This window comes from Pristiophorus japonicus, chromosome 27 (genome assembly GCF_044704955.1).
Source record: "Pristiophorus japonicus isolate sPriJap1 chromosome 27, sPriJap1.hap1, whole genome shotgun sequence".
Taxonomy (NCBI): domain Eukaryota; kingdom Metazoa; phylum Chordata; class Chondrichthyes; family Pristiophoridae; genus Pristiophorus; species Pristiophorus japonicus.
This window is the reverse complement of record NC_092003.1, coordinates 4040401-4063554: the sequence shown is the minus strand read 5'-3', so window position 1 is coordinate 4063554 and position 23154 is coordinate 4040401. Positions and strand designations below refer to the sequence as shown.

Here is a 23154-nt window from a genome sequence, read left to right as displayed (position 1 = left end):
TTCCGGGGAGAGTTGTGGTAAGTTCGAGAAGGCGCATGGTAAGGCGGCTGGAGTGCTGATGGATCAAGTGAAGGTGAGAGGCCATCCCGCGGCATCTCGACATCTTACAGCGATTTAATGTGTAATAATGTGGTGTGGGTGGGAGGAGGAGGGGACCCTGTGGCTGGGGTCCTGGGCCCGGCTGATGGCGGGTTATCCATGGGCCGGCCGCAGCCTCCAATAATCTGCTCCATCCCAACACCCAGAATGGGCAGCACCTTCCATTTCCCCAGTCCCGCTCATCCCCTTCACTCAATCCTCCAGCTCACAGGCCAAACTCGTGTCTTTCTTTAAAATGTACATTTCTCTCTTTTTTAAAAATCACAATTTTGAGTCTGGTAAAGTCTTAATTTTGAATCTTTTATAACATTAATTTTGCTTTTACACTTCTTTTAATTTTGAATATTTTTTAAATTATGAGTTTTTAAATTTGCTTTTTTGTATGAGTTAATTTTGAATCTTTTTATAATTTTTAATTTTGAATCCTAATGTTGAATCTTAATTCTTAATTCTGTATCTTGGTTCTGAGTTTTTAGATTAATTTTGTTTTTTTTCCAAGAGTCTTAATTTTGATTCTTTTTACATAATTTTGAGTTAAATTCTAACATTAATGTTTCTTTAACAGTCTTTGATTTTGTATTTTTCAACAGGCTTTTAAAAATTCTTTGTGTTTTTAATAAATATCGGCAGTGGGTTTTTTCATTATTTTTTTAATGATCGCCCAGCTGCCACCTTTAGGACATGGGGCAGTGAGCATTGGGGGTGATGTGTGAGCAGGATTTGGTGCGAGTAGGACACGGGGCAGTGAGCACAGGGGATGATGGGTGAGTGGGACTCGGTGCGAGTTAGGACACGGGGGCAGTGAGCACGAGGTGATGGGTGAGCGGGACTTGATGCGAGTTAGGACACGGGGCAGGGAGCACAGGGGGTGATGGGTGAGTGGGACTCGGTGCGAGTTAGGACACGGGGCAGTGAGCACAGGGGGTGATGGGTGAGCGGGACTCGGTGCGAGTTAGGACACAGGGCAGTGAGCACGAGGTGATGGGTGAGCGGGACTTGATGCGAGTTAGGACACGGGGCAGCGAGCACTGCGGGTGATGGGTGAGCAGGATTCGGTGCGAGTAGGACACGGGGCAGCGAGCACAGGGGATGATGGGTGAGCGGGACTTATTGCGAGTTAGGACACAGGGCAGTGAGCACAGGGGGTGATGGGTGAGCGGGACTCGGCGCAAGTTAGGACACGGGGCAGTGAGCACGGCGGGTGATGGGTGAGCGGGACTCGGTGCGAGTTAGGACACAGGGCAGTGAGCAGGAGGTGATGGGTGAGCGGGACTTGATGCGAGTTAGGACACGGGGCAGGGAGCACAGGGGGTGATGGGTGAGTGGGACTTGGTGCGAGTTAGGACACGGGGCAGTGAGCACAGGGGATGATGGGTGAGCGGGACTCGGTGCGAGTTAGGATACAGGGCAGTGAGCACGAGGTGATGGGTGAGCGGGACTTGATGCGAGTTAGGACACGGGGCAGCGAGCACTGCGGGTGATGGGTGAGCAGGATTCGGTGCGAGTAGGACACGGGGCAGCGAGCACAGGGGATGATGGGTGAGCGGGACTTATTGCGAGTTAGGACACAGGGCAGTGAGCACAGGGGGTGATGGGTGAGCGGGACTCGGCGCAAGTTAGGACACGGGGCAGTGAGCACGGCGGGTGATGGGTGAGCGGGATTCAGTGCGAGTTAGGACACGGGGCAGCGAGCACGGCGGGTGATGGGTGAGCGGGACTCGGGGCAGTGAGCACAGGGGGTGATGGGTGAGCGGGACTTGGTGCGAGTTAGGACACAGGACAGCCGAGTTTTAGATGACAAGTTTACGGGGAGACAATCTTTGATAAGGGTTGTAAAAGGGGGATTGTATTCAAGTGACAATCTTATTTTCTTAAGTCATGTCTTGTAATCAGTAAGTCCTCCATGGGTAGTTTTGTTTCATGGTAATTTTGTGCCTCTTGCACACTCATTGTTTTGTATGACCTTGTTAGTCAAGACAGCTTCTCTGTATCCGAGATGTAGCTTATTCTCCCTCCAACACATGGGAACAAAAATAAATGATTCCTGTGGATGTGTATTTTTGAGATAACAGGTGGTCAAGAAAAAAATAGACACATACAAGGTTATTCCTGCTTTTGGGCTGGTATCTGTCACTTGCTCTATTTCTGACTTCGAACTAGCTCTGGGTGTCAGGCAGTAGAGGGATCTTTATCTTTCATCTAACCTGAGCCACCTGTTAGTGGTGGGGTGGGGGGGAGCGGAGAGAGAGAGAGACAATCTTTTGATAAGGGTTGTAAAAGGAGAATTGTATTCCATTCCCTGCTTCTGCCATCTCTGATACTCTATTACCGCACGATTCAGTTTTCGAAAGGTGAGTTGGACAAGTGTATTGGTGTATACACTTCGCATGCTTGCTGATCAGAGTTCCACAATCCAATCCACACCAACGCACCTTCACAGCCAAAGGACATCTGTTATGGAAGAGGGAAGTTCATCCATTGCATGCACTCAACCATACAATGGACTTTTACTGTGCGCCTGCTTACTTCAATTGGAGGACGATTTAACTAGATACAGCCCCAATTATTGTTTTTCCCACTCCTGTTCCACAGAGAGGTTTTCGAGCTGTCAAGTCTCCAGTCTACTGTGTCTGTACACCAGGATTTCCTCCAAGACTTGCTGTAGAACAGAACACACGTGTTCACTGGCCCTTCGCACCACTTCAGCTGTTTCTTGCTGAATGTGTATCTCTAAAATGCAGACAGTTCATTTTGAACATTGCTACAGCTTTTCATGATCCAGGGATCACAGTTGCTGTTGAACATCAAATGGATTATCAAATTGACAAGTTGTGCAGATGTCTCTGATGCTGTTACTTATTGATGTAATTATGGTCATTCATCTGGTGTGATAGCTGAGGGTCAGAGTAAAGTACTCTGTACCTGTCAGTGAATACAGAATAGGGCCACAAAGTGCCATTGTGTTACAAAGCAGGTGTTTGTTGACATCACAAATGGCAAGAGGAAACCTCCAGCTTTGTTCAGTACAGGTGTTGTCTTTAGCATGCTGCGATATGGTAGGGCCTTGTATCACTGTTGGTGCTGAATGTAATAATGGATATCAGACCACTCTGCTTGCACTCGATAACCAGATGGATTTAACTGGACACCAGGCAAACACTCACTTTTAGAGAGAGACTAGTTTTTTCCCTGCAGTATAGACTGACCCGAAATAGCGATATATTTAAAGGAAAGCTGGTGGTCTTGTCTTTAGAGTTGGTGTCTTAGCTATAAATCCGTTTTCCTATTTCTATTTTCTTTCGATCAATGCTGGTTGAACAATTTGTGTATAAATTTGAGTAGTTAATCTTTTTTCTATTTTGAATGTGAATCTCAATCCTCTGGCTTGTTGAACCGTTGCTGGTCATTACTTTACAGGTGATTAGATTGTTGACTTTGGAGTCGAAGTTTGGTCCCCATCCAAATTTAGCTCCACTACTGATTTAAAATCTCTTTCTGGTTGGATGTCTCTGACCACAAGAGAAACTCCAGTTCGAATTGCTGTTAGTGTTGCGCTGTAGAATTATTAGCTGCTCATGGCATGTATGACAAAAATAATATCTGTCTGTCTCACCATCACTTCACACAGAAATCTTGCAGTCAGTAGACAGACGTGACTTTGTGGTGTGGATTTGAAACTGTGTTCTGGAGGTGACTGCTCTGTATCTTACCAGCTGAACTGCCTCGTTCCCTCCTGTTTAGGTCTGTACGAACCATGTTTGATGTCCTCATGGTTTTTTTTGGAAAAGTGGAATAGTCAATATTTTCTTTTGAATTACTCTGACACTGTTACATTATTCAGAGTGTGAGTGAGTGGCTCTCTGTTTTCACTGCTAAGACCATCTTTCTTACCTTGATTAAAATTGTAGACACTTGAGAAACCAAATATACAATTTTGCTGTCAGGGCAAGGGTGCTAGTTTTAGCAGTGAAAATGTGCGAGTGGGCATACGGAGAACAACTCCTCTAACCTAAACAAATAGCAAATCTGTCTGTGTATCCAGTCTGTTACACATTTGCAGATTTAATTGTTTATTTGAAAGCACTACACAACCAAATTGACTTACCACACAGGATCAGCAGGAAATGCTCTTTAGGAAAAGTGCAAAAGCTTTTCAACTTGTTTGCCGGAGCCACATATCCAGGGGCCTGTCCTAACCCAATATCCATGAGCAATGATGAGTTGCCTGCTGAGTCTGTTTAATTAGGTGAATGTATCTACTGGATTCATAGTATGTTCTGTTTGTGCCAGGGATGTAACCAGTATATTTAGTTTACAAGTTTAGAATAAAGCTATGCAGTGGATTAAGGTAATGTAACAAATTTGGTGTCTTCAAGCAGCTAAAGTTTGGTTTTGTTGTCATGGTTCTGAGTACAGAAACTATTTTAACGGCCTGGTTTAGATCTCCTGTTCACTGGTAGCAGCGTAGTTGCTAAGGAAACTTGTTTGCTCTTGGGCTGAAGAGGAGTCGGCTTTGAAACAGCACTTCTATAATGGAAAAGGTTGTGTAACCATTATGAAGGTTCCTATGGTTTTAGAAAGAGGGACATGTTTGAGTTTGAAACTTGTTGGTTTTAATAAATTTGGGCATGAAATTCAAGTGACTTCTAAATTTCATCCCATTCGAGCGATACAAGTACAGTAGCCTAGTGTTCTGGTACTGGGCCAGTAACCTCGAGCTGGAGTGTGAAACTGGATTCCGAAATTAACATGAAAGTTGCTGGATTATTGTAATAACCTAACTAGTTCACTAATGTCCTTCAGAGAAGAGAACTGCCCAGCCTGGCCTCCATAATTGTTCTCGTCCCACGGTATGTGGTTAACACTCAATATCCTCAGGTCAACTAGGTATTGACTGGATACTGACATTCCAAGAATAAATAATCTTCGTCAATCCTGACGATCGGCAACATTTATAATGTATGTTTAGAATTTATAGTTGTCTTTTTCTGTGCTCGTAGGTTTTGGTACATGAAGCAAGTCTTGACACTGGAGCAATAGTTAAATTTCCTATAGCGTTTATCGCAACATGGTGCTTTTCATTGATAGTGTTTCTGGTTGATGTGGAGAAGTCTTGCTTTGTCTATACTGGATTAATGGTGTAATCTAGTGGGCCAGCAGCTTAAGACTTCTGTTGAGCTTCAGCCAATAATGAATGAATGACATTGTTTCAATCCTGTTCCAATTCATTGTCGACCAAATAGCTTATGAAAGTTTTTTTTAAATCCTGCACATGTTGATGTCGAGGCCTTTCTGGAATCTTTATAACAGCTTCAGTTTGGTGTAAGCGGCCGGCATGCCTCTTTACCTCCGTGTGTAAAAATGGCATCCTGTACAAGTCCAGCATCCACATTCATCACATGGACACGATGGGCCGAATGGCCGCCTCCTGTGCTGTAAATGTCTATGATCTGCTTGTCCCAGAGGAACCAAAGTTCGATGTTTCACCAATAGGGTGAGGACATGCATCTGCCATGGTGTGTATGTGTCCAGGACTCTCTGGTGAATTCCCAGACTGGGGTTGGGGAATTGTTGGACAGAGGACTTGCTGTGATGCTGGTTGATTTGGTGTTGTCAACAGGTTCAGAAGCTGCCATTGGGCGACATTGTTTACTGCTATTCAGCTGCAGTTCATTGATGGAAGGCCCACAACCAGGTTTTATTAAACTGGGCTTGAATATTCCCTAACCCTAACCCTAAAATAGGCATAGATTATCTTTTATGAAAGGAAGAAATGTTGAGAATACAAAAAGTAATGTTAAAACAGCTGTGTGTAGTTTCCGGTCTAAAGCTGCCAATATGGTTGAATAGTAATGGATGGTCGACTTGTGCAGCAACACAAGATGAAACCAGGACCTTGTTCGAATACAGTAACTCTTTCTTTTTCTCTTAGGTGAATGAACTGAAGGAGAAGGGCAATCAAGCCCTGAGTGCCGGGAAGATAGATGATGCCATCATCTGTTACAGTGAAGCCATTAAACTGGACCCCAAGAACCATGTACTGTACAGCAACCGGTCTGCTGCCTATGCCAAAAAGTCAGAGTATCAGAAAGCCTATGAGGATGGCTGCAAAACTGTTGAAATTAAACCAGACTGGGGCAAGGTAGGCTACCCCTCGGGAAAAGCGTTTAACCTCTGCACAAAATGGTTGTCGCGGTTGCCTACATAAGTCCGTGCACCTCCCGGGTAATTTGTTGTACCTGTCGCACTTTGGAAAATGTTTGAGAGATCTGATCAGGTGCTCCATGAATGCAAGCTGATTCTGTTTTTGATGCCTTTGGTTGGTTGAGGGAGGATTGCCAGCTGGACACTGGAACTCCAAGATCCTCTTAAATAATGCCGTCGGGTCTTTGAAATTTTCCTGGCCCACCAGATCAGGCAAACCGTTAACGTCTCGATCGAAGGAGATGTTCTCTGATAGTGCAGCACTTGGTTAGCGCTTCACTGATGCGTTTAACCTAAATTGGGGCTTGAACCCACAACTTCTAACTCTGGTGAACATGCTACTAACTGAGCAAAGTTCACAATGGACAGTTGACAATAAAGATATCAGCTTGGCTGGTGGTAGTCTTGCTCCAGGATTGAGCACCACTGCCATGGAATATCAGCCGAGGTTACTGAAGGAACGGTGTATTGTTGGAGCTGCTGTATTTCAGATGAGATGATGAGCCCTAGCTGCCTTTCCAGATGAATGTAAAATATTCTGTGGCACTTTTTGGTAGAAAATCAGGCCGTTCTTCCATTGTCCTGGCCAACATTCATCCACCAACCAACACTTGCATTTATCTCATTGCTACTTATGAAACCTTGCTCTGTGAAAAGAAAATGGTTGCTGTGTATGCTTTTTATTTAAAGTGACTTTGTTTCAAAAGCAGTTCATTGTGTGTTGCTTCTTTAGGGCTGTATTGAGGGCATAAATGCCTTGTATAACGAAAAATTCTTTCCTACCCCACCCCCAATTTTTAAACTTGTTTTTAAAAAACAATCTTTCTATTTGTGCTCCTTTTCACTTTTAGCTTCTACCTGAGTATTGTGTTGGGTGTTTGTAAATCACCACGTTGTGCCACTGGGTTCCTGATTCTCCAGTCTTCATTTTGAAACCATGAACGACAAAAGTGGATGGAGCAGTTGAAAGATCAACAAGCTCTTCTGCAAAGACCCAAATTACCTTGAACTTGTACACTAACTTTATAACTTGCATTCTAGTCCTTCTGCCTGAAACTATTTGTTTTAATAATTGTGCCACCTTTAGGGTTACTCCAGGAAGGCTGCAGCCTTGGAGTTCCTTAATCGCTTTGAGGAGGCAAAGAAAACGTACGAGGAGGGACTAAAACACGAACCCGGAAACCAGCAGCTGAAGGATGGAATGCAGAACGTGGATGCTAGGCTCGCAGGTAAGAAGCCAGCTTTCGAAGCTTCTCGGTGTCTGTCTGGTGGAGTTGGCAGTTTGTCTTTCTATTGGATTCCTTCCGGTTCAGAGTAAAATATTGTAACAACCGAGCAAGTGGGGTGAAGGGCTGCTGCACTGCCCAGCAGGACAAGATTTGCATGTGCAATTTCTGCAGTGCTAGTCTTGGCTTGGCGAGCAAAGAAAATCCAAGTTGCTCTCGAGTGCCTGGGAGTCAGCCGACCATCTCAAAAGGGGATTTGCAACAGACTGGAGCAACTCATTATATGAAGTGCTTTTTAAGGTGTTTTGACCTAACTGGGGAGATTTTTTTTGCCTTCAATGTTTGGGTAGTACCCTGGCAGGGAAGACTTTTTACAGAAGCACCTGATTTTCATTCCATCGTAATAAATGGAATGAAAAGCAGGCGAGCGATCCACTCCAGCTCATTGCTGCCTCGACGGCGAAGAGAGAAACCTGCTATGTTGCGAGTTACAATCCATTCCTGATGATGCAGTCTCTCGATTTATAATTCATCATAGGAAGTCCCTTGAAATCGAGCAAAACATAGAAACATAGAAAATAGGTGCAGGAGTAGGCCATTCGAGCCTGCACCGCCATTCAATGAGTTCGTGGCTGAACATGCAACTTCAGTACCCCATTCCTGCTTTCTCGCCATACCCCTTGATCCCCCTAGTAGTAAGGACCTCATCTAACTCCTTTTTGAATATATTTAGTGAATTGGCCTCAACAACTTTCTGTGGTAGAGAATTCCACAGGTTCACCACTCTCTGGGTGAAGAAGTTTCTCCTCATCTCGGTCCTAAATGGCTTACCCCTTATCCTTAGACTGTGACCTCTGGTTCTGGACTTCCCTAACATTGGGAACATTCTTCCTGCATCTAACCTGTCTAAACCCGTCAGAATTTTAAATGTTTCTATGAGATCCCCTCATTCTTCTCAACTCCAGTGAATACAAGCCCAGTTGATCCAGTCATTCTTAATATGTCAGTCCCGCCATCCCGGGAATCAGTCTTGTGAACCTTCGCTGCACTCCCTCAATAGCAAGAATGTCCTTCCTCAAATTAGGAGACCAAAACTGTACGCAATACTCCAGGTGTGGCCTCATCAAGGCCCTGTACAACTTTAGTAACACCTCCCTGCCCCTGTACTCAAATCCCCTCGCTATGAAGGCCAACATGCCATTTGCTTTCTTAATCGCCTGCTGCACCTGCATGCCAACCTTCAATGACTGATGTACCATGACACCCAGGTCTCGTTGCACCTTCCCTTTTCCTAATCTGTCACCATTCAGATAATAATCTGTCTCTGTTTTTACCACCAAAGTGGATAACCTCACATTCATCCACATTATACTTCATCTGCCATGCATTTGCCTACTCATCTAACCTATCCAAGTCACTCTGCAGCCTCATAGCATCCTCCTCGCAGCTCACACTGCCACCCAACTTAGTGTCATCCGCAAATTTGGAGATACTACATTTAATCCCCTTGTCTAAATCATTAATGTACAATGTAAACAGCTGGGGCCCCAGCATAGAACCTTGCGGTACCCCACTAGTCACTGCCTGCCATTCTGAAAAGTACCCATTTACTCCTACTCTTTGCTTCCTGTCTGCCAACCAGTTCTCAATCCATGTCAGCACACGACCCCCAATTCCATGTGCTTTAACTTTGCACATTAATCTCTTGTGTGGGATCTTGTCGAAAGCCTTCTGAAAGTCCAAATATACCACATCAACTGGTTCTCCCTTGTCCACTCTACTGGAAACATCCTCAAAAAATTCCAGAAGATTTGTCAAGCATGATTTTCCTTTCACAAATCCATGCTGACTTGGACCTATCATGTCACCTCTGTCCAAATGCGCTGCTATGACATCCTTAATAATTGGTTCCATCATTTTACCCACTACCGATGTCAGGCTGACCGGTCTATAATTCCCTGTTTTCTCTCTCTCTCCCTCCTTTTTTAAAAAGTGGGGTTACATTGGCTACCCTCCACTCCATAGGAACTGATCCAGAATCTGTGGAATGTTGGAAAATGACTGTCAATGCATCCGCTATTTCCAAGGCCACCTCCTTAAGTACTCTGGGATGCAGTCCATCAGGCCCTGGGGATTTATCGGCCTTCAATCCCATCAATTTCCCCAACACAATTTCCCGACTAATAAGGATTTCCCTCAGTTCCTCCTTCTTACTAGACCCTCTGACCCCTTTTATATCCGGAAAGTTGTTTGTGTCCTCCTTAGTGAATACTGAATCAAAGTACTTGTTCAATTGGTCTGCCATTTCTTTGTTCCCGGTTATGACTTCCCCTGATTCTGACTGTAGGGAACCTACAGAGGACCTTGACTTGTTTCCACTCTAAAAATGAGTTCTTGGGTGACGGAACAGTCCAATACAGGTACCACAGTCCCGGTCACAGGTGAGACAGTTAGTCATTGAGGGAAGTGGAGGGTGGGATAGGTTTACCGCACGCTTCTTCCGCTGCCTGCACTTGTTTTCTGCATGCTCTTGGCAACGAGTGCTCCCGGATGTACTTCCTCCACTTGGGTGGACTGGTCTTTGGCCAGGGACTCCCAGGTGTCGGTGGGGATGTTGCACTTTATCAGGGAGGCTTTGAGGGTGTCCCTGTAACGTTTACTCTGGCTTGCTTGCCATGCAGGAGTTCCGAGTAGAGCGCTTGCTTTGAGAGTCTTGTGTCAGACGTGCGAACAATGTGGCCCACCCAGTGGAGCTGGTCGAGTGTGGTCAGTGCTTCGATGCTGGGGATGTTGGTCTGATGGAGGATGCTAACGTTGGTGCGTCTGTAGACTGTTCAAAGTTTGTTTTTGTACTCTTCAAAAGTGCTGTTTTGCTTAATTCACACTACTGAATGGTTCCTATTTTCACTGCAAAAATATGCTGTAAATGCCAAATAGTTCTATTATTGGACATGGTAATAATATAATTTGATTTGCTTTCCTTGCAGAAAAGAAATTCATGAACCCGTTCGCTTCTCCCAACCTGTACCAGAAGCTGGAGAGCGACCCCAGGACAAGGGCACTGCTGAGTGATCCGAGCTACAAAGAAATGATTGAACAGTTAAAAAACAAACCAGCTGACCTAGCCACGTACGTGCAGTCCCTTCCACTTCGGGGTATTCCATTATCATTCGGGAGAATGTTTAGTTAGTTCGGTCGAAGATTGATCTCCGTCATCCAGAATACTGGCTAATGTCTAATTCCAACTCTAGATATAAATCCATAGCTTTGGGATATCAATCCAAGATCTGGTGGTGAGTTCAATTCAGTGGATTTTGAATGAAATGATCCCCAGCTTATGCCTTTTCACCAATGTGGCAAGTTTCAATTTCTTTACCAATCCTCTATCCTCTGTTGCCCCTCTCCTGAAGATGCTGACTTTCAACAGTACAATTCCACATGTTAGTTGTACTCTGGTAGTGCTTCATGTGTCACCAAGGAGTCATGTTGGCAAGCCATTGATTTACAGGGGAGGGTTCATCGATTCGCATGCACTGCCATCAGGGATCGTTCATTAGCAATTGGGAAGGGAAACTCTTCTTTGTTTTCCTAACCCATCCATATCACTGCCCAGGCTGAATTGGGTAACACTCTGCACAGACTATGGATTATATATGGCTGAACCATTGGGGAAGTAACATTCTTTCAGGGTAGATGCAGGGAGGATGTTTACTCTGGCTGTGGAGTCGAGAACCAGAGGTCACCGTCTCAGAATAAGGGGTCGGCCATTTAGGACGGAGATGGAGAAATTTCTTCTCTTGGAGGGTGGTGAATCTTTGGAATTCTCGAACCCAGAGGGCTGTGGAGGCTCAGTCTTCAAGACAGAGAGTGATAGATTTTTGAATATTAAGGGAATCGAGGGATATGGGGATCATGGGGTTGAGGTAGAAGATCAGCCGCGATCTTATTGAGTTGCGGAGCAGGCTCGAGGGGCCGAATGGCCTACTCCTGCTCCTTTGTTATGTTCTTAAGTCCCAATTTTTAACTGGTGTTTGAGGGAGGTATGTGTCTTGTCTCTTTTCTAAGCGGAATGGAAAATGTAAGTTCAATGCGGTCCATTTAAAAAAAAAACCTGTAATCGTAATGCGAGGCTTGTTGTTTAAAAACTGAAGACCTGACCTATAATATTGAATCCTATTTATATTAACATTTTTCTAACTAAAACGTGCATTTGACCAATCTTCCAAATAAATGGGTACTGTTTAAGTGAGCGCAGTTTGAATGGTATCAAAGTTATGACTGGAATAGCCTGAAGAATTTCAGATGTTTAATACCCTACGGAATACATGACGGTAGACAGTCGTTCTGTGGCTGCCTCTTCCAGTGAGGAGCCAAGTGCGCGTTTGTTAACTGTGCAGTTAGCAGCTGGTGTCCTTCGCTTTCTCAGGAGACTACAAGATCCCAGAGTTATGACCACTCTAAGTGTTTTGCTTGGAATTGATCTGCAAGGCACTGAGGATGAGGACATTCCTGCTCCACCCCCACCTCGAAGCAAAACGGAAAGTAAACCAGAGCCAATGGAGGAGGACCTCCCTGAAAATAAAAAGAAGGTACCGTAACATCTAAAGGGGCCCTCGGGCTATCCTGATTCATTTACCTCACTCATTCCCACTATTGTCCTAAATATGTAATTTTAAATTAATCCTCAGGCATTGAAAGAGAAAGAATTGGGTAATGATGCCTACAAAAAAAAGGACTTTGAAACTGCATTGAAGCATTATGATCTGGCAGCAGAATTTGACCCCACAACTATGACCTATTTAACCAACAAAGCAGGTGAGGATTGCAGTAAATTATATTTAGCTGTTTTTGTTGAATGCGGCTAGACCACACGAGTGGTGGGACATTGTAGCAATGCTTTATTTTCTTATCCTTAATGCATTCTTGTCCTCTGGGTCATCAGAAGGCCCCATCGGGGGTCATGACCCATCTGGCACCAGTCTGTGTTGTGGCCCTGGAGAAGGTCACTTGTCTGCACTCTTGGGAATTGTGCTTGATGGGGCTTTGAAAGAGAAGGGGGGAGAAAGTGTCATACCTGTTATGAAGGGCTTGAATTATTTTGACTGTTAAATTTTCATTGCACTGTACCTCAGAAAAGTGGCCTGCATAATCGTTCATACACTGAATTTTTGCTCTCCTCCCTGTCCCAACCCTCCTGTCCCTTTCTGTGTTGAATGGGAGCCAGACACTTCACTCAGGAGGAAAATTCAATGGATTTTCATTTTGGCTGTTCAGGTACAGCTCTCTCCCTTTCAGCTGGTTTTGAGATCCCAATCCCAAATAGCTGGGAGCTGATTGTCCCTCTCGGTGCGTGATGTGAAAAAGATCCAAACACACGGAGAAAATGATTTCCCTCCTTTTGGTTTTTAAAGGAGAACTTGTCTTTAATGAGAATTAGCTTGCTATGTCTCTTGTAATATTGTTCTGTCCTTGCAGCTGTGTACTTTGAACAAAATGAATTTGACAAATGCCGTGAAATCTGTGACAAAGCCATTGAAGTAGGACGGGAAAACCATGAAGATTATCAGCAAATTGCAAAGTAAGTGATCCATGTGCAGTCTAATCATAAGATATTGTAGAATTTACTGAACCTAGTATATATGGATATGCTGCACTAAGATTCTGAAGCTTAGCAGCATCTTCCCCTTAGACCATTCATTTATTGGCTCAGGTCTGGTTTTATGCCCAGTTATATATAAAATGTATTTGTGGGGGGTGATTTCAGCACTGGTACAGTAGATTGAATACTACATGAGTTGGGTACTATAACTGACTGTTCCTTCTAATTCTAAACAGTACAACTGCAAACGTTTTGTAAGCAACCTTTGTATAATATACAAATCAAGATTTTAAAGTTTTGCATGGAGATGTTTACCAAGTGCATCTAATGTGAACTTGCATCTCTCCATTCCTTGATAGGAAGGATCTATTTCCCTGAGCAGAGGGGTCAACAACCAGGGGACATGGATTTAAAGTAATTGGTAGATGGTTTACGGGGGATTTGAGGAGAATATCTTCACCCAGGGGTGGTGGGGGTCTGGGGCGGAACTCACTGCCTGAAAGGGTGGTAGAGGAAGAAACCCTCACCACATTTGAAGTGCCGTAACCTACAGAGCTATGGACCGAGAGCTGGAAAGTGGGATTAGGATGAGTAGCTCATGGCCGGTCAGCGCGGACACGATGGGCCGAATGGCCTCCTTCCGTTCCGTAAATTTCTATGATTCAATTGAGATTTAAATTACCTTTTGATTGCTGCTTCCCTAGCTGTAGTATTATTCATAGCTCGCATTTACATAACAGAAAAATGTCCCAAAGCATTTCAGAGGCGTAATCAAAAATCATACGTCCAGCCAAAGGAGGAGATATTGGAAGGGGTGACAAAAACCTGGTTAAAAGTGGTGGGTGTTAAGGAACGTGTTCAAGGCAGAGAGATTCAGGGAAGGAATTACTGAGCCTCAGCGGCTGAAGGCACAGCCACCACTTGTGGTGCAGGAGTCGGAGGAGTGGAGAGGTTGCGGAATGGGATTGGAGATCGTATGGGGGTAAGGCCATGGGGTGATTTAAACATGGGGATGAGAATTTTAAATAACTGCAAGGTGAAGAAGGGTGACGGAATAATGGGACTTGGTGCCGATAGGATACAGGCAGCAGACTTTTGGAAGAGCTGACGTTTCCAGAGGGTAATGGGTGGGAGACAAACCAGGGGACTATTGGCATATTTAAGTCTGGAAGTGATCGTGGTGTGGGTGAAGGTTTTGGGAGAATATGGATTGAGATATGGGTAAAAGTGGACAGTCTTACTTCTCAATTGCCCACTTAATTACATTTAGTTGACAACTTAACTCCATTGTCTTTTCAGGGCATATGCACGAATTGGAAACGCCTACTTCAAGGAAAACCAGTACAAAGAAGCGGTTCAGTTCTTCAACAAATCCATCGCTGAGCATAGGACTCCCGAGGTCATAAAGAAATGTCAGCAAGTGAGATTTCTTTGTTGTTCTCCAGACTTTTATTGTGCCTGGGAGGGATTACAAAATGCTGCTAAATTGATACTCGAGCAGGCAGGTGGTTTTAGTACCTCGTGACCCAGGCCAGAGAATGCAATCACATTTCTTTTAGCTGGAAATTGGGGGTGGGAGCGACTCAAAATGGCCGTTTTAAAACTCTTCTCCTTCGCTATGATGGAGGTGATTTGCTTCTGTTGCACTCGGTTGCTGCTATATATGGGAATTCCCATTGTGAAAGACAGACCTCAATGCCTGCGTTCACATATTTTGCCTCGGTTTCCTCGGGGCTTATTTTCCAAAATAACTCTACTCCTGTTTGTATAGGCCGACAAGATCCTGAAGGATGCGGAGCGGGCAGCGTACGTTAATCCTGAGCTCGCCCTTGAGGAGAAGAACAAAGGCAATGAGTTCTTCCAGAAAGGTAATGTGACACTAAGATTGGGTTCTGCAGGGGGAAGGGAGTGTAACTAGCGCCCGAATATGATTGCTGCATCTTTGTTCAAAGCTTTAGTAAATTGAAGTGGCAGTGGTCTGGCACTCGAGGGCACTGCTACCGAAGCTGACACTGCCGTCAGTATCGAGAAAACACGTTCGTGGGCAACAATTTGTTTAAACATTTATTTGTATTTTAAAATGGATCCCAGAAAGTTTGTGCACCCATCATGCTTCAGGGATGCTTTGCTTTGTACTCGTGGCGATACACAGTGATGTTATCTGTACTTTTGTTTTAACTTTTTCCCCCAGTTCTTTACGGCACTTTATTGACTGCATCAAAGCTTCTGGCTTTCCACTCTAAGTGTGTTCACCTCTCCTCAGAATGCTTTTATTTAAAAAAAAAAACTTTTTCAACTTGTCATTTTAAGTTTGGATGTGTTCACCAGGCTTCAACCAAACTGCAGTGGTTTGATTCTGGTGCTGCTCCGAGCACAGACGCTGAAATCCCAATCCACTACTTGGGACATTCAAACTCTGGTTCTGTTTGAGCCCCACAGCGATACAGGGTTAAGGCCATCTAAATTTTATTTGGCAGGCTCCTGGTGGTATTAACACAGCCACCAGGTCATGCACAAGAACATAAGGGATAGAAGTCGGCCATTCGGCCCTTCACGCCTGCTCTGCCATTCAATAAGATCATGGCTAATCTTCCACCTCAACTCCACTTTCCCGCACTATCCCCATATCCCTCTCAGTTCCCCAAAATCTATCATAGAAAATAGGTGCAGGAGCAGGCCATTCGGCCCTTCGAGCCTGCACCACCATTCTATCGATCGCAACCTCGACTATACTCAACGACCGAGCATCCACGGCTCTCTGGGGTAGAGAATCCCAAAGAATCTTGCAGTTCTTTCATTGATATATTCGTGTAGAGTTGAGTACTTCCAACACTGTGATTGACTGTGATGGACGGTGAGAAAGAAGGGGATTGTGTTGATATTCAATATTGAAACAATCACGTCTTCCATAATTGGAAGACTATGCATTGTAACGTGTCTGCACAGATCCTAGGTGATGCGCACTTGCCTCTGAATTAAACTGTGTGTATGCTATCTAATTTATGGATGGCCCTCTCACTTCAATCACAGGTGATTACCCACAGGCTATGAAACATTACTCTGAAGCTCTTAAACGCAATCCTGCCGATGCTAAACTCTACAGTAACAGAGCTGCCTGCTATACCAAGCTCTTAGAATTCCAGCTAGCTCTGAAGGTAATACTTTTAAATGATAAAAACTTAATAGAACTGTTACACTTGCATTTCCCCCAGCTGCACAGTTGCTGAATTTGTTGCACAATATGGAGCGGACTAATGCAGTCCAGGAAGATCTCTGGTTTGATCCCCGGTCTGTGCTCAATTCATTATGAAGGGGTTCGATGGGGTGGACCTGGACAACCTGTTTCCACTTGTGGGTGGGTTTAGAAGAAGGACAGAAATACAAGATAACAGAACAAAAAGAATGGAGGGCAGAACTTGTCACATGGAGTGGTTGTAGTAGATAGTATTGATGCATTTATGGGAGAAGGAACCAGAGGGATACAGGGGCAGGTTGCAAGAGGCAATTAGAATGGGAGGGGGCTCATGAGTAGAAGCACCAGTTGGACCAAATGGCTTGTTTCTGTGCTGCAGATCCTATGCAATTGTACATAGTGAACTGATGTTGGCTGGAGAGGAGGAGGGATGGCGCTCAGTGGGTACCTTGGGCTGTGGGTGGAGAGGGGGAACATCAGTTAGAGTTTGAGATTTTGTGTGACAGAATCTGGCTCGACTCTGGCCTTTCCTACTTCTAACCAAACTCTGATAGCTTGTGGGCACATTCTGCATCACTGCTTGCTCTAGGGTCCTGACTGGGGTGCAGTAAGCAGCGGCACTTTTAGGGGAGGTGAGGAGGAAATTGTTTTCTGGAGGTCGCTGACTCTTGCTGGGTTCTGGTTCCAGTGTCCACTTTTCATGTGGGCCTTAGCTGTGTTGACAAGCTATTCAACTATTGGGGGGTAGGACGGCTGAATCCAGTTGTATCTTCAACCAACACCAACGTGCACCGTTTCCAGCAGTGATCACTGGATATCAGCAGGAGTTCTGGTTGGGGTTTGCTTTTTCCCTTCCTAGCCCAGGACCAGTAGTGCCCCAAGTGCAAATAGAGTCCAGCGATGCTCAGTCTGGTGAGTGGCTGACTGGTTGAGAAGCCACTGCACCCAACATGCCAGCTGAAACTTGCCTGGTTTAGAAGACAGAATGCAAATTTCAGTTTGGCGATCTTCCATTCTAGCCACTGGATAAGCTTCATGTAAGTGTCTTTGACACCTTGCTAGCTGCTGAATGCTTTGTGAATAGCTGATTATTATTCATCTGTATCCAATGAGAATCCACAGCCTCCACTAAACTACTGGGTGGGATTGAAAAATTGTCCTACTGACCACAATAATCCAGACATGATTACTGCTGTGATTGTTGTAGTTAGTAGGATGGGAATGAAAATGCATTTTCTAACTTGCTCGCAGTAGCAGTGTCTAACAGTCTGCTGATTTATTTTTTCCCCCACTGTTGAACACACTCATATAGTGGGTGCTCGGGGATCAGAGTTTTGACATCACTATTCACACGGATCTGGACCTTCAGTCTGAAATGTAGGCACACTCAGTGCTGCTATTTTTAATACTTTTTTTGAAGTATCTTCAGTCATGGGGCAATTTCCCTGGCACCATTATAAAGCCCGAGGCTGTAACTGCCCTGGTTGTACAGTGCATTTATAGGTTTTGAAGAGCAAGTGTAGAATATCCACTCATAATTTTTAGCATAAACCAATGTGATCATAAAACAAATTTCCAATATTTCGAGTCGGCTCTTTTTTTCCTCTCTCTCCAGTTTAAAATAATAGGTTAGAGAATTTTTATTCTCGTTTGCCCCCCTCCCCCCCCCCCCCCCCCAAAAAAAAAGCATGTCATTTAATCACTGAATTTTTTTATCATCCAGCCAATATTTGAAAATCAATGTCTCCAGTTAGAATTATACATTGTGTTTGCATCAAACTATGGCATTTTAATCCCCCGTATGTCTTGATTTATGAAACATACATAAAAAGCTACTTGAACTTGTAACTGGCAATTTAAGATGCTTTTTCTCTTCCCTTTGCTTCCAGGACTGTGAAGATTGTATCCGCCTTGATCCCACATTCCGTGAGTAGCTCTGATTTTGTGCGATTATAAAGTCTGTTTTGTGTTGATTTTGAACCTCTGCCTACGTAAATGTCATCCCAAATTCGTACTAGTTTTTGTTGCTTGGGAGCTGGTAGAGATTGTATTCGTGGATTGGCATTTATTTTAAATGCTAAAGTCTAACCTGTTGTGTTACAATTTATGATTGTAACAAAATGTGCCTCTTTAAAAACTCGGAAAAGTCAGGAAGTGCTCAGCAGGTCAGGCAGCATCTGTGCACGTCAAAAAAATTATTGAAAATAGCAACACAGATGCTGCCCGACCTGCTGAGTATTTCCTGCATTTTCCGAGTTTTTAAAGAGGCACATTTTGTTACAATCATAAGTTTCTTGTTGACTTCCGATTTCCAGCATTCCACAGTATTTTGAAAAAATATTTCAGAATGAAAGGCTTGTGCATTTCCATATGGATATTTCTCTTAGCCAATTTCTTCCTCCATTGGAATATGGTTTCATTAGCATTGTTAACTCTCTGGTACCTCACCAGGGTTCTGAAAAGCTGAATTCACTCCTGCCTTCACACATGGCCACCTGTAGCAGCGTTTGCCAGTTAGTGTTCTTGCCATTTGTTCCTCCTACCCTGTACTGAAGTCAATTGTAAATTCCTCAATAGCTGAAGCAGCCTTTTATCGTTCAATCTTCTCGACATCAGGTACTTCTTAATATACCCGAGTCATAATCAGTGTTCCTGTTCAGGTGTCTGGAGGTCCCACGCAGGCTGCTTGCCAGCTTCACCATGGAAAAACGCGTATGTGCGGAAATTTGAAAGCGCACCCAAAAAAAGAGGAAACATTGGTCATAATCCCCCGCGCCACCCACACTACTAGGTTAGAGACTAGTTGTGCGCATCAGTGTTGAATCCTCTCCTAATATCCCTACTGCAGCATTGATGTCAAAAGTTAAACCTCCCATCAGTGGGGAGGTGCTGAATGGCAGCATTATGATCCTCGCAGGTAAAACGATATGTGATTGATCCAGAGCTGAACGCACACCAGTTAGCGGCTGGATTGGACACCTCTCGGTGAGGGCTTTCCTTTGATCGCTGGGGATGGGGTGATGCTGAATATTCAGTATATTTGAGACGGGTTGAGTGACTGGATTGCCATAGAAGTGAGATTAGTAAGATCATAACCTAGCTGCTATTTATCATATAGTATTACCTGTACAACAGGTGTGCTGAGCACAATGGAGAATTGGCCTGGCAGTCGGTGCATCAAAATATGGCTCCCAAAAGCCTTTGATTTCCAGACCGGCACAGACACGATGGGTCGAATGGCTTCCTTCTCTCGTAATTTTTCTATGATTTTATGCAGAAATAAAAATAGTTTAAATTTTTTTGTCTGATCCGGAGGCTGTCTACTGCTTAACAGATGTTGCAAATAATCTCATTCAAATGCTCTGTCTTATTATAGTTAAAGGTTACACAAGAAAAGGAGCAGCCCTCGAGGCCTTGAAGGATTTCACCAAAGCCATGGATGTTTATCAGAAAGCACTTGACCTGGATACCAACTCCAAGGTATTACTGGATCATCTTTCACTTCCGCTCTTGTCCTGTTCATGTTGGCGATGTTGTCAACCTGAGGGAGAGCATTATAAACTGGAGTTTCTCCGGTCGTGTAGTTTTAGGTGACACAGCATGTTTGGTATTGTGCAGTGCAGCAATGATGTAAGCTGACTTTCTGCCCATGGGAGATATATTGTGAGCCGTTGGCTTTTAGATAGAGCCCCAGTCGACTGGAGGTGGGCTCATAAAGTCCCAATATTGAAAAAGGGGAAGGAATCCAACCCAGGTATCATCGGCTTGTTAGTTTGATGTCAGTTGCTGGAAGCAGTTCTAAAGAATGTGACTTAAGATCCACTTCAAAGGCAACAAAGACACAGTGCATATTTATAGTAAATATAAGTTTGCCTGAGTTATATTTTGCAACTCCTTTTTGAAGTGCAACCAAGAGCAAAGAAAATGGAATATATATATAATATAAAAGGAAAATACCAAAAGGCTGAGTTTCCGAGCTGTATTGGATATCTACAACAGGCACATCTGTTCCTGGGCACTTGTGTAGCAGCCTGACTGGGTTCTTTTCTTTAAACATATTTTTTTTTAGCCCTGAGAGAATCCTCAAAATACACGCTGGACGAATCTAGCACCTGGCTAGACTGGAGAGTGTTTGCTTTCCTGCAAGGTTTTTCTCCTGAAGGATGCCTTTCTTTGTCTTGGTGAACAGGTTATCTCTTGGATTGCCTGCTTGTGGCGATGGTGTAGGAGGTAGAGGAAGGGAGGTGTGGGTATGGAGAAGGGGTAGCTTTAATCTCCTGTCCAATCCAGGACACTCTGGTTATTTCAGAGCCTAGAGTGAAAAGTGAAGTTTGTGAGGATCCGCTGTTTTCTGGATTGATGGTTGAGAGCTGATTCCAGGCCAGGTCTGAGTAAACACTCTGTGTGACATAGACACAACAGCGGAAAAACAGATTCAGACTCTTCCCTTCCAAAATGGCCATTAAAACATCCTGGATACAGCAAGCTCTCCACCAAGCTAGTGCATTAGTTTAAGTGCCTGTTTTGGAAGAAGGTGATGTTGGTGGGGCTTCAGTACTCGAGCAAGGCAACAGTTTTAGTCACTGGACTTTTCTCATAACTTGCGGGGTGTGACAGTTTCGAAAGGTGGGCAGTGTTGGCATTTTCAATGTGGAGCACAGTCTTTATGGACTGTTCTAATGGCTTCAACGTGCAGACATTCCTGGGGCTACATCCAGTAACTCTTGAGGTCCTGTGGTCAGAGCAACCCTACAGATAACCTTTTTCTCAAACTTCCTCAGGAAGCTTCTGAAGGTTACCAGCGCTGCCTTGTGATGCAATATAACCGAAATGATACTCCAGAGGAAGTGAAACGCCGTGCCATGGGTGACCCAGAGGTGCAGCAGATCATGAGTGACCCTGCGATGAGGCTGATCTTGGAGCAGATGCAGAAGGACCCGCAGGCACTAAGCGAGTGAGTACATTCATTAACCTATTAAAAATTGGTCGCATCTTATTCATGACTGTCCTGAATGAAGTTTGGAGCCTCTTTATGTAGCGTGCCCTGTATAATTGCTGGCGGGATGTTCTGAAATAGTTCATTTAGTTGTGTATTGCAGTGTGGCATTGTGCTAGCCCACCATTGTAGTGGTAAACGATTTGCACGCTGTTTCATTGCTGACCTGTCTTATACTGCTACTAATGCTCACTCTCCCCTCGTTTCTCCTCAGCCACTTGAAGAATCCTGTTATAGCTCAGAAGATTCAAAAACTCATTGATGTTGGTCTCATTGCAATCCGGTGATGACCACAACCAGACTTCAGCAGCGATGAGACTAGGACAGCCCTTCAGGAACATGACCGCAGGGGATTTAGGGGGTGATGGGGAGGGGGGGGGGGTGGAAGAACAAGGGGGGGAAAATGAAAACAGCCAAAATAGACACTGTCTACAGCATCTCATCTTAGTTTGTATTTGTAACATCTGATTATTTAGCAAGATCTGACGACATCTAGCACAATCTTGGTGCAAACCTGTAGCCTGTGCATTTTCTGTAATTTTAATTTTTTTCATTTTAAGACGATGTGAAATCTCTACCGACGTCACCTTGGAGTAACCACAGAGATATCGAGGTTTTCCAATATTTTGCAGTTTATCGCATGCAGAAAGTTGCAATAAAACGTTGTATCCAACCAGCTGTCCATTTCTGTTCATTTCTGCTGCTATAAAGGTTGCAAAGTGCGGATAATATAGCAACACTGCACTGTTGTGTAAGATTCCCCTTAAGAACATAAGAACATTAGAAATAGGAGTAGGAGTAGGCCATGAACCTGCTTCGCCATTTAATACAATCATGTTCTGGAATGGGACTCTTGAAGCCAAAAAATGTGCGCAGGTAGCTGCGAACTCTACCGCTGCTTTAGAGGTGCCCGCTGGGCTACCAGGGAGGGTGTCAGCCAGGCCAGTGGCCCATCGCCCAGGAGGTGGTGCCGGGCTGCATGTTGGTGGCTCGGCCACACAAAGCGACCGTCAATGTTGGGCAGACAGAAAAATCAGCCGACTCAGAAAAGATGGCGGCCACGGCACTACCACCTCCTTTAAGGGCGGCCGGGGAGCCCCAGCCACCACGGCTTCTAGTCCCCGTGAAGCTCTGTGGCATCGCCCCACGCCAGCCTTTGTGCCCCGCGGCAAATTCTTCCCCCCCCCCACCCCCACGGGGCACAAAGGAGTCTGTGCAGGGCGCTGACATCATCGGCCTTTGCTGTGCTAATTGTGTGGCGCAAAGCACTTTTTCTGCTCCGAGCCCCGGGGCAATTCCGTGGAGAAAAGCCTTTAGCGCCCTTGTTAACACCCCTCGGAGGGGCAATTTTGGCCCCACTGTCTTTTGGCTCTTTTGCCTTCTCCATCAACAATCCAGATGGAGGAATTTCTGCAATTTAATAAAACCTCTCCGGTCAATAGCCTGTCTGCATATCGAGCAAGTACTTTTTGTATGCAACCTTATGTAACCTGTATCATACCACCACCAGAGCGCATACCTGTTGAGAGTCCCAAGGGATCCCAGTATCCCTTGGAGCACGGTATATAAGCAGGCCTCCCTTGCTGTACCAATACTCTGGAGTTTGAATAAAGGAGCTAAGGTCACACTCATGTCTACAGTCCTCAGTTACATTACTTTATTATGAACATAACATACTTAATCATATACATTTTGTTTTTTCATTGCCTCTTACCTCTTGTCTGCCTAAAATGGGAGCTCGAGTCACCTGTAGTACTGATTATCAAATGTTTCTCGACCCCTCTCCCAAAAGTGCTACCTTTTCTTGGGATATATTTCCATAGACTCCCTGGGATAC

The 23154-nt window shown here is 44.6% G+C and overlaps 1 protein-coding gene across 1 annotated transcript; it reads left to right on the top strand.

Annotated features, from left to right (window-relative positions):
• LOC139239426 (stress-induced-phosphoprotein 1-like) lies at positions 1 to 21687 on the top strand. Its single transcript, XM_070868154.1, has 14 exons — positions 1 to 73; positions 6032 to 6241; positions 7391 to 7532; positions 10517 to 10658; positions 11956 to 12118; positions 12218 to 12344; positions 13005 to 13107; positions 14428 to 14548; positions 14900 to 14996; positions 16159 to 16283; positions 18211 to 18247; positions 19698 to 19801; positions 21103 to 21275; positions 21532 to 21687. Exons 1-14 carry the CDS (start codon positions 59 to 61, stop codon positions 21602 to 21604), a joined length of 1632 nt encoding a protein of 543 aa, XP_070724255.1. The 5' UTR covers positions 1 to 58; the 3' UTR covers positions 21605 to 21687.
• Positions 21688 to 23154: the final 1467 nt, after the last annotated feature.